Source organism: Leptosomus discolor, chromosome 1, assembly GCF_034619465.1.
Source record: "Leptosomus discolor isolate bLepDis1 chromosome 1, bLepDis1.hap2, whole genome shotgun sequence".
Lineage (NCBI taxonomy): Eukaryota > Metazoa > Chordata > Aves > Leptosomiformes > Leptosomidae > Leptosomus > Leptosomus discolor.
This window is the reverse complement of record NC_141391.1, coordinates 131,112,079-131,124,327: the sequence shown is the minus strand read 5'-3', so window position 1 is coordinate 131,124,327 and position 12,249 is coordinate 131,112,079. Positions and strand designations below refer to the sequence as shown.

Genomic DNA, 12,249 nt, shown 5'->3' with positions numbered 1-12,249 from the left:
ATTACAGAGGACAGTCGTGGCAGAATTAATACTGGGAATTACATGCCCTTGTCAAAGGAAACGTATCTTGGAAATGGTATATATTTATTGAGTACAAACTCTGTAGGTTCCTTATGTAATCTCTGGAGAGAGTCTGATTCAGAGCAGATGCTGAACTTCAGGTCTTTTCACTTACCCCTCAAAAAACACTCTCTGCTAACTAGAAAGGGAATTAGTAAGCCTAACACTCCTGGGTTAAAGGTGGCCTTGGGAACTTTGCTGTTGTAATCTCACCTGATAAATACTGTAAGTGCATAAAGCATACTCAAAAACTTATTTTGGAATCTGAGGTATACTTACATATATCTTTTTTTATAGTTACCACTTTATTTCTGCTCATTTGTCTCCTTTGCACCTTTTTTTTTTTCCTTTTTTTTTTTTGTGGCAGCGAGGTGGATGTCTGCTGGGTTTTTTCTAAGTGTTTATTTAGGAGACCTAAGCCATTTTTCTTACTTTTTTTCTAGTTTCCTGATGTGGAAGCACTGTCTATGGAACTTCCTCCAGTTCAAAAAAAAGGAAGAGGGAATTTCTCTCTAGAGAAGATCAAAAACCCCAGTAGAGGTAATCTACTGTCTGGCAACATTTTAGTATCTTCTTCATTGTTTTTATCCAGTTGTCTCATTTCATATTGCAGTTAAATTTAAGATTACATTCTCTGACCCCCATGTATTCCCAGTCATTTTGATACATGAACTTCTTGGACCAAAATAGTTATATCTATTCTGATACATAAAACATACCCAGCAGCATTCACTGATGTTGAGATCCACCAATATGAAGTAGGCTGTGTAAATTAAGTCTCCCAAAACAAGACAGACTTTTCCCCGGCCAAAACTTGGGTAACAAAGAGTGGTTTTGGGGAAAACACCAAGTTGCACTGTCACTACCATACCAGTGTTCTAACAAGTTAACAGTATAGATTAACATGTTCCAGTATCTGGGAACATTCCTGTTTAATCCCCTAATATAAATGTGGTCTATAAGACTTACATATTTAGTGTGTTAAAGGAGCCTTTATAGACATCACTGAATAAAGAAGCAGCATAGGCTTCGGATGCAAAGCTGAAGAGTTGTGCTATGAATGAGGGGTGGATGGATACAAAATACTCAAGAAAAACTTAAATGGAATAAACAATAGTTAGGGGTGGATAAGCAACAACCGAGAAGGTCAAGTTTAGAAAAATACTAGTATGACAGTAGGAAAAAAAAATGGAAGATGGAATTCTGAAACTCAGTGGTAAGAGGGGCAGCTTGGGGACTGGGGCAAAAGCAATATGGAATAGGAAACATGCAGACTAAGGATAGTTTGGAGGATATCGGAGGAAAGCAGTGACTGGATGACAGGAAGCAGTGAAAGAGTCATCATCTTAGGTTTGAGTTTTACAGCATTGAGAGTAATACTTCAGTTGTGTTTGAAAAGCAGCCCTGACAAGTTACTAAAATCCCATAGTGAGATTAAAAGTCATGCACAGCAAAGAATCTTATCATGAAAGCAGTCCTCCATGGGCTTTATCAGACCCCCACTAATTCCCCTATTTCCTCATTTTGCAATCACCATATTGCAATCACCAGAAGACCTGTGTTAGATTGTCCACTAGCCCTTTATGTGTCCGTTAGCTCTTTTTGGCTTATTGCTCAGTTAGCCAGAGGACAAGACATGACTAATCACAAGATAAGCATTTTTGATCCCTATTGCCCAGTGGACCAAAATTTCCCATGCCGAATTTAGCTAGCCTGTCATGGTTATGCAGGCAGCTTTCAAAGATTGTCTAAATTAAAGTGCCAAAGACTTCCTGACTTTTTTTCGTGTGTTTATGAAAATGATGATGATCATGAAAAACACTTGTCACAGTATTCCATTACTTTCCCTTTAGGATCTGAATGTCTTGGTACCATGAGTGATTCCTCACCTTCACCTGGCCTTCTGCTGCAGGCTCATTCCAAAGAAAATGAAGGTTCCAGCAGCACAACAGGTAAATCTGCCTTCCAGAATGTAGTTTAGAGGAGGTTAATATCTATCTTCTTATAGCTTTTGACAAAATATTTACTATAGCAATTTAAATCCATCTATCTCTGTTCAGCATCCAGAATACATCTGAATGCAAGACTGGCAGAAACAGAGAGAGGTATAAAACTAATGGGAGAGATTCCCTCCTTTGCCCTAGGAGACTGCTATAACATGGGGATGACAGAACTGCAGACAAAGCCAAGAAATAATTTCCCTACTAAAAAAAAAAAATTGCACAAGCCAATTTTTTCTACTCATTAAGACCTGTAACAGAAGAGTCTAGAACAATGGTCTTTGCCATTTAAACATCCCCATTCAGTTTTGCTTTCCTTGCTACGTCTACTGTCATTCATCCTGTTTATGCATTTGCTTGTGGTGACAGTCTTGGATGATCACCACAGGAGAGCCACCGGTCTGCTTCAATGAGCTCTAACCTTTGGCTGTCACATAATGCCACACCAGCTGAGCTTTGGCAGTGCATACTTGGAAAATCTACTCTTGCATCCCATAGTTAGAGCTTCCCTTCTCCCCTTCCTTTCCCTTCCATGTGTCCTGGTAGAACTTCCCTTTCTTAGTAGTGGGGCTCCGCAAGAGCTGTTGCCTTCAGACTTGCTAGATTTCCTTTGTTATTTATGCATGATCCATAGATCTCAAGGCAGATGTACTAATCTGTATTTCCAGAGCCACAGGGTAGGTGACGAAAGGAACAGCAGCTTGGGGGCGGCAGGGGAAGGATGTGTGTGGAGAGAGAGATGCCAAAACTACCCTAAATTCTAATGTGAAAGCATAAATGTTGCTTACCTCTGGGCAAAACAAGAAATGCTTGTGTTTTTTCCCAGATGTTCTTTTTGGGTTTTTTTTAAGCTCTGGGCCATTTGCTGTGTAGATGGGAAGCCCCTCTCTAACACCTGCAGTTCTGTTGCCTGGAAATAAGAGGGGAATCTCGAGAAGATGCTTTCTCAAATAACATTTTTGCCTCCTCACAATGACTAACTGACCAGACTTAGCATTCCAGCTAGACAGTGCCTGCAGTCCAAACTAAGAAAAACCAGTTCTGTTCTGTACAAAATACTGATCTAGAGTGATCTGGTGAGAAGGCAGCCACCGTAATTGTCTTTTGTTTTCTCTTCAGAGGTCATCAGACTTTACAATAAAATACTACATGAGTCTTAGGCTGTCAAGCAAAAGAAGCTATATTTAGATCTAAGTTGCTGTGGCCATCCCTATGCTCAGTCTATCTCCATTATGCAGTAGAGCACAGTTCAAAGATTAAAAGATAGTTAAGGTCATCTTAACCCCAGAGTCAGAAGTATACAGGTCATCCATACAAATGAATTGTTGCATTCAAGACAATAAATCCTGATCGGAGATAGGGCTTCCTAGTTGGTTGTGCTGGCAGAGCTGTACTGCTTTGGGGCCTGGACTGCAATTTGTTATTAAATGGACGTACAGATTTGGCTTGACCAGCCTGGGTGTTTCTGCACAACTGATCATTGTGCTGTGCAGGCATGCCTTTGGAATAGTAATGTCCTCAATTTTGATTTTAGTGTCTGGGGTTTTGTACCTCCTCTTCTGTTTTTAATTACTTTCACAGGTGTTTATATCTTCATTGAGGATTTCCACTGAGATCTAATTAGTTCCAACTAATTAGTTCTAATAATTACAGTACAATTTTACTTAGTTAGATTTTAATTACTTGCTACTATTAGGTGGTTTCTTAATGCCTTTTTTGACCTATTAAATAAAAATGAGACTAGTTCTTCTGTCCTTGTGCTAATCACATGCTTTCATAGAAAATAAAAATCTTATCTGAACAAGAACTTCAGGATTGGGCTAACTATGACACTTACGTTTTTGTGCTTTTGGAAATCATTCCATTCCAGACCTAAACAAGGCCACAGGATCACAAGAGACAGCCTTTCAACATAAAGTTCAGAGTCTACTGGTGAATTGTGCAGGACAGCCAAGAAAAGAGAAAGTGAAATTACCGTCATGCCTTCATAGCAGAAAACCAAACTCCATACCAAATAAAAAGGTAAAATAATATCTTTTTCATTAATATCTTCTCAGTCATCTCTTTTGCATAAAATCTTCACTCTGGACCAATACTGGAAGGTATTTTGAATCTATTCACTGAAACACAGTGGTTGCAATTTATGTATAAGTTTACTGGCAATTCTAAAAGCACCTTTCCTCTCAACTGCTAGGACAAACTCATATGCCATATGTTCTGCACCAGGCACCCACATGAAAGCTCTGATTTCCGAAAGAGCAGAGCTTCCTCTGTTCCCCCTGAGACATCTCAATGGCTTAATATGTCTGAAAACTCAAACCAATATAAATTTGCGGACAATATTCAAAGTGCCTCTTCAGTTTTTACTCAGATTAGGATGGCTTTTTGTAATTCTTCAGGGTGAATGGACAGAGCTCAAATGTAGGTTAAGTAACTGAACCTAACTTGATGGCGACCAACTTTCTTTATTGTCTAATATTTTAATTCTGTTTGCAAAGATAGAAGATCCTGTTGCAGGAAAGGTCAACACATCTTCTCTTGCAACAACAAGACAGCCTCTTAGTGGCTTCCATCTCATTCCACCCAGAGTGACATTTGGAGTGCTAAAGGAAGGCTGCACCTATGCAGCCACTGTGATCCTGAAGAATGTTGGTGTGAACTTCTCAAGGTTAGTTTGAATTTTTAGTACCTTGGTTTTTAACTGTCCGAATATGCATTGCTTGTTAATTGTCAACCTTTTGATCTGATTAACATGACATAACAAATGGTATTTTTATACTTGGAAACATTTGATAATGACTGACTGGATAGAGGACAGGAGATAAGACTGGAAATACTTCAGCATTATTTGCATATTAGTGTTATTAGGAAGATGGAAAGCAGTAAGGAACAGCAGGTCCTGCATGCATAGTCCTGGCCCATCGCAGGTGATTTACTGGTTCTTATTGAAGTTCTCAGGTTCAGGGACCGAAGTCTTTCACGGTAACCAGTATTACATTTGGCTTTGGGAAATGTTGCTGGATGCCGTCAGACACTCCACACAGCTGTATTCAGGCAGACATGTCTTCAGCTGCATTGAGAAACAGCTCCAGTCATGACACTGGGAACAAGCAGAGGACAAGGATGAAAGAAAGCATTTATTTGTGCACACATTTCCCTTGCTCAGTGTCACCCGTCAGTGTGTGGGACAAAATAGCACTGCACTGTGTTTCACTGGGGTGGGGATAAATGAGTCCATTTCTAGGTCTGCAGTCCAGCATGACAAATCATAGCAAATTATCATATTTACCCAGTTGCTGTTTAAAGAATATATAAATACAGTAAGAAAATGCTTGTGATTGCTTTTCTGTACTAGAATTCCCCTTTGAGTGACTGCACACATGTTCATTCAGTCACTCCTGCACCAGAACAGTTCCAGTGGTTTTACTTTAATGGTCTTCAGGCAGGTGTGCTCATGACCCCTGTCCTCCCAGGTGCCATACACTTGTGACAGAAAAGAGGGCAAAGCCTATTCCTCCCGCTCAGTTTGCTCAACTGCACTTGCCTTAGCTGTGCTATGTGTTCCTTGCTTTTTAGGGTAAAGGAGAGCCTGCAACAACAGTTTCTAAGCCCTTATAGCTCCTGGGCTTCCACATAAGGTTTGTCACTTCAGAATAGCTACATTTGAATGGTTATAATCCCACTAGATGGTTTCAAGAATTGCAGTACTTGGTGGGGAGCTTTCATTTCAGATGGCTTAAAATCCCCAAAACCAAAACTAAGCTTTTAAAATTCCTGTGTTCCGAGATAGCTATTCCTACCAAACCTTTTCCAATGTCCTCCTCTTCCTCCCACCTATCCTTATTACCTCCTGCAGCTGGAGAGGTTCTTGATTTATTTAGCATTTAACTGAAAGCTGCTATTTAGGCCAATCTCATCCATTTGTCCTACTCGGCAGTTATATACTGTTCTTTCAGAAACTTAAGAGTAAGCCAACTTGGACCACTCCTGTTATGTGGGTCTTTTTTCTGCTGGACCCACAGGTCCCAGGAGAGGGATGCTAACTGAAAGCATGGAAATAAACATTCTACTGACATGTTGGTCTAGGTCATTCAAAAGCTGGTTCCTCTTAGCACTGGCAATAAATAGTCTTTGGTTTTGTCTGCAATAATAGCACTGATTAAAGGAAAACAGTAAGGAGGGCATTAAATGTTCTTGGGCTTGAGTGTGCATGTCTCATGGCCCTGGTGTCCTGCAGCTTCTGGATGCTGTTTCTTTGGAACACTCTTCACATGAGCAAGCATCTGTCAAACTTCCTTTTTGTGGATGCAGGTGACTTACAGTTTGATGTTCTCCTTAAAAGGAGAGTCAAGAGAGGTGTCACAGTGACACTATCTATCTCAGCAGTCGCAGCATCCCTTTACTATGGTACTAGAGTGCTGGAATTAAATAATCATAAACATTTATGTCTGACATTTGTTGTTCCTTCTCCTCGGGTAGCTAATTGTCATCAAAAGAGGAGCTCACAGGACACTTTCACCCTGATGTGACCATCATGATCTCTTGTGAGCATTCAGCCAACTAGGCACTTTAGAAATCTGTTCAAGACCAGCTGAGAGACTATTGTACAGCTTCTTCTATCAGGATGGATGGCAGAGTTTTTTGTTTTGTGTTTTTTTTTAGGTCAGCCTAGATAGATAGGGCCTCAGAGACATTTTTTCCTTTAATGCACATTTAAGCTTCATGGTGCATGCCATGATAAATCAGCAGATCCCATACCAACATCCTAGAGCTCAAGGTGTGCACATTACTTCTTTTTATTTCATGACAGGGCACTCTATGTAGACATTCAAGGAAAATACCACCATGATTCTGATAAATCCAGCTTGTATTTTAAGCCTTTTACTTGATGCTTTGAGAGGAGACATAAGCGACTAGCTGCTGAATGACAGCAAAACATACTGAGGGCAGGGGTAGGGCCAACGCTGGGCAATTCTGAGCCATATCTGCCTCATGCTGAAGCCAAAACTTTTCTGTGACAGGATCAGTAGTTAACTATATGCCTTCCAAACTGTCCATACCATAGCCTGAACTTGTTGGGACATCCTGACAAAAATCAAGTCCAGTTTCTCGTAACAGCCAGCACTTCAGAGAAAGAGCAGGAATTCTGACAGCCAGTTTGTAAGTCTGCCAGAGCTTTCTATAAGATGGAGCCATATACTAGGAATGCCTCGTCTACTGCCTTCCCTTTAGCAGCTTCTGGTGCAAGTGCCTGCTGGTAACTGTTCTTTAGGTAAAAATGAAAACCACAGGATAAAATCCAGAGCCATGCAAAAGTAGAGGTCATATCAGCTCTAATGATCTTTAGAGATCTTAACAGTGGAAGTTGGTTATGCAAAAGGACTGCATAGATGTGAAACAGTCAGTGAGAAATGCAGAACTGAAACTACTGCCTTAGTGGGTACTGTGAAATTAGATTATTTTCACAAAATTTATACTAGTATCATGGCTTCTGCAATAGAATCATATCAAAGGACATGAAATAAAGAACAATAAGGACTTCTGGGTATGCACCATACCAGGTATGCAACACACGGGTGTTTGCAGAGATGCAATTTATACTTCAGCTTCCTTTGTGTATGCAGGCTTAGAATGCTGATGTTTTGCATTCTGTTGCAAGAACCAGGCAGTGCAACGAGCTATTTGGAGACTTACTTTGGCCCATAATCTCTTTCTGTGGGTTTTTTCATTAGAAACCCAAGCCTTGGTGAGAAGCTCAGGAATACCGCTGTAGCCCAAGTCATACATTGTGACAGGAAGGATGAGCTAACAACTTCTGCTGTTGTTTGCACACGCAGAGGAAGAGCAGACGGTCTCCTTCTCAGCAGTGCTTCTGCCTGCCTGAAACAGTTTCTGACAAACTGATTCTCTTCTCTTTCTGACAGGTTTCGGGTGAAGCAACCGCCTCCACCTACAGGACTGAGAGTCATGTACACACCAGGACCTGTAGGTTACACAGATGATCTTTTGTGTTTTGCTAGACTCAGATGGCCCTCAGAGCATCTAGGCGTCCTCTCACACTAGATGTCTGAGAATAGAGCTGGTAGGGTACATGATTTAAAGTTATTTGAAGGGATGCTGCCTTCCGCTGTCCCTCTGCTGCCTTCAACCAAGCACCACATGCGCTTCAAGTTTCAGAGTCTGCACCAAAATGCAGAGGGATAAACATGTTAAGTAGAGTGGAAAGCAGCAGGTCAAGCACTGAGGTAAAGAGAGCTTTTTTGAATCAAACTGGATACTTTGCCACTACCTCCGAGTTTTCCCCATCGTTTAGGGTACTTGTTACCTGTTCTGTCTTATGCCTAGACTTTAACTCCTGTCCTGATACCTTCAGGAGTCAAACCTAATAAACTCTTGCCTCAATCATTTCTTCTCCTGCTTGGAACTATTCTTCACCTTAAGTGTTTTATCTAGCAAAGCACCATAGCACGTGAAATTGTCCCATTAAGTAGGAAGCTTTAGCAGCTTTTGTTCAGTCTCTCTCTTCACCTGCATGTTGTATCTTAATATATATTGTGCTGGCCAGTATCCCCACAGCATCCAGAAAACAGAAGGCAATATCCTTACCAATACTTTTATAGACATGGAATCAAGAAGCAATGACCTGTGCAAGGAGACAGTGCCACAAGGCACTACACAGGGAACCTACAATGTTCGTCTAGTCCAACTGCCTGACAACTTCAGGACTGACCAAAAGTTAAAGCATGTCATTAAGGGCATTGTCCAAATTGTCCAAACACTGACAGGCATGGGGCACCAACCACCTCTCTTTTTGATTCTCTCCCAGCTGTCTCGATTGCCTTTTTCCCCCTGGAGCCTAAAAGGAAATTTAAGGGGAAAAAATGCAAACACGTGGCAGTTTTCTTTCAAACTGCAATGCAAAGAGACACTGTTTTGTACAGACCTTTCTATTGAAACAGACACCTGGAAACTGGCAAGCACAACCATGTATGCTGGGCACTACATCTTTCATTTCATCAGACAACACAGAACAAGAACCAGCTCCAAGGACTGCTGGAGGGGACTATGTATGAAACATACACCTTACCTGTGAGTAATCTTCTGTCTCTCCTAGGTGGCAGCAGGCTTGCAGATTGAACTGGAGATAGAGATTTTTGCCATGGTAACTAAAGGGGAAGATACCGGTGGCCTTGAAGAAGTTTCCCATGATATTGAAATATTAACAGAAACAGAAACTCTTCTCCTGCCTGTGAGAGCAAATATCCTTTGTTGTCTTACCTCGCACACACACCTTCTAGCATCAACCCCCTGGGGACAGTCCACCTGTCAGAAGCCTTAAGCATCGTTTCCAGTAGCAGGCTGGAACTGTCCTTTTCAGAAACACACAAATGGATGTTTTCAAAAAGCACAACAACTGAACAATTTAAGATTCTAACACCAAAAGCAATTTACATCAGAGTAACAAGGTTTTGAAAATTGGGGAAAGGAAGAAAGATGTGGCTTTAAAAAAATAATTACAATAATAGGAACTCTTTCCCACCACCCCTGATGGAAATCCTGCATAACATTTTTGAACCAATGGCAGCATCTGATGCTACAGCCTAATGAGCAACAAAACCATGTATCGTCCTGGATACTAAACAGACAAATGAGACAAATCCCTGTGTCAGCAGAGACACAAGCACAGAAGTGCACGAAGGCTGTCAGAAATCAGCCCGGTGTGGGTTCGGTGGGCTTTTCAGTTGTTTAATTGAAGACAGAGGTAGAGTAAAAGAAAACAGCAAAATCAAGAACTATTATTTCTCTTTCCCTTGTGCCCCAGAAACTAATTATTTTTAAAATAAAATTACAGGCTCATTTTTTAAGTGCAAGTTCAGAAGAAAGGGTGAAGTCCTGTTTGAATTTTAATCAAATTTACACTTAAAAGCCAGAGAGAAGAGGTCTTCTGGAAAGCTATAAAAGAAATAGCAAGGTAAGGTGCATCCAAACATGCCACAAACTCCACTCCTGCTAAAGGCTACCCTTAAGAAAGAAAGGAAAACTTCAGGGTCCTCTGAGACTGACCAGAGTACTAGGTAACTGCAACTCCATTGAGGCTTTATAGGCTCTAGAAGTGACATTGAAACTCCCCAAATTTACTTGATAGTGACCCAAAGAAGTCTTTCATGTCCATTATTGCAGAGCTGAGCTAGACAGGACTGGTGGCATTGCAGCAAAACCAGCTCCTGCTCTGTTCCCACTCACTCAGTACTCGGACATTCAGTTGCAGACCAGCCTCCAAAACATGTGCCCTTCCCCAGTATTTTACCTGGTCTTTAATATCTCAGCTGAGGGCTGTAGTCCAGATTCAAGTTGTTTCACAGCCTTATTTCCAGAATTCATTCCAGCCTCCACACATTTTAATTACATAAATGTACAGATATGGTTAGATCCTTAACATGATATTCCACCTGTGTTAACCAATGATGTTTATGAGTGCCGCCCACAAGGATACCCCCAGGGTGAGATGTCAGCAACAGTCCGGGCAGTTCCTACAAGCCCCAAGCCATGGTTCCGGATTGCACTACCCCGAAAGCTTTCAAGTTAATGTAAGTACTGGATGCAGTGATACCAGCCTTAAATCAGAGAACAGTTGTTTTATCCCCTCTTGGCTTTTGATCCACATCAGCAACAAGCCTCATGCAACTGACAGCAAAGCTGTCATGCACACATCACACAGTCCTGACAACCTGAGATAAGAAAAGGGAAGCACTGGATGACATTAACCAAACGACTCGCTGCAAGAGATTTACAGATTACTACAACTGCTCAGCTCAGTGGAGGCACTCACAGCAGAGCCTCTCCAGTCCTCTCCCAAATCCTTCACTGAACTGTTTCCACATTAAACAAGTCATTGAGCCTCCTGGCAGCAGGAGGCAGCAGTTAAGCCCTAACATATCAGCTGCTCTTTAACACTCTTCATTTTCTAAAACTAAGTCTTGCTGCTGACCCTTTGAGACTGAGATCAAGGGACAGGAGCCTTACAGATAGACAGGACAAACTTACCATGACGTGTTCAAGCAGACTAATCCTCTGCACGCATTGTTTCATACAGCACATTTCTGTAACCTTAGAGAATCAGACTATATAGAGAATGGATAAGTCTTCCCTGACAAGAAGAAAGCTTTACTGGGAATTTCTCCTCAAACCACTAGCCAAAGTTTAACATTAGGCTGGTTTCATCTTGCCTATATCAGCTCGGGCCCTCTACAATACATGATGACAGTTCATGAACAGGAACCCTATGGTTGTCTCTTCTCAGCTCAAGAGTCCCGATTTGCCTCATATGTGTAACACTGACATAATCTGTTTCTTTCAACTTTAACATCTGTAAGTCTGCTACGCTATCTAACAGGTCAGTATCCCAGCTGCATCTCATTTCCTGTCCTCTGGAGAAAAAGCAAAGCTACCACATCAGTCAGTTCTCAAAAGAAACTTCAGAGAGACATGCATCTCTGACTGCTGCATCTGCTCTAGGACTGCACACATTACATCAAACATAGCTTTTTCTTCCGGTTTAAACATCTTCTCCCCTTTTCCAGTGTGGGATTTTACCCCCAGGCTAACATGCAATTATAGTCTAGAAGAACAGCAAATTTAATGCCTTCCAGCTTAGGGGCTTACAACCTGGAGCTCATCAGGGAAGGCAATCTAGACCAATGAATCTCACTTCGGGTTGGAACGGAAGAGGAGTACTCACCCAGTCAGTTCACATTTCAGTGAGACACACTGTCCCAAAAGTCCCAACAGAAATTCTGATCAGTGTCGTCGCCCTTTAAAAGCTCTAAGTGGAGCCAAATTGACTACATAGTATTCTCCTCCCACATGGCTAATCCAGCTAATCCTAGTTGCCATCACCATAGATGAATCTCCCTTCTGTTCTGACATAGTCTTTTTGTGAATTGATTAATAATGCCTACTGAAGTTACCCCATGCTACCCAAGCAACCGTACCAAATGCCCCCCCAAATATTCCTCCCACCAAAAATCTCCTGGATGCAAAACTGTATCAATCTCAAACATGCCAAGGAACTCTGGACTGATTAGTTCAGTCTCACAAAATAAGAAACACTGACGCTCCTAGGTTAAGTCCTGTATTTAGTTAAATAGTCTTGTTCAACCATGCGTAACAAACAGTTGAGCCTTTGCAA

General features: G+C 41.5%; 1 protein-coding gene across 1 annotated transcript in view; it reads left to right on the top strand.

The window, feature by feature from the left end:
• Positions 1–10,647, top strand: part of SPAG17 (sperm associated antigen 17) — a 115,627-nt gene extending 104,980 nt beyond the window's left edge. Inside the window, 7 exon segments of the mRNA XM_086460644.1 lie at positions 504–600; positions 1,914–2,012; positions 3,931–4,082; positions 4,559–4,728; positions 7,985–8,045; positions 9,175–9,319; positions 10,511–10,647. Of these exon segments, the coding sequence (XP_086316770.1) occupies positions 504–600; positions 1,914–2,012; positions 3,931–4,082; positions 4,559–4,728; positions 7,985–8,045; positions 9,175–9,319; positions 10,511–10,647 (861 nt within the window).
• The last annotated feature ends 1,602 nt before the right edge of the window (positions 10,648–12,249 follow it).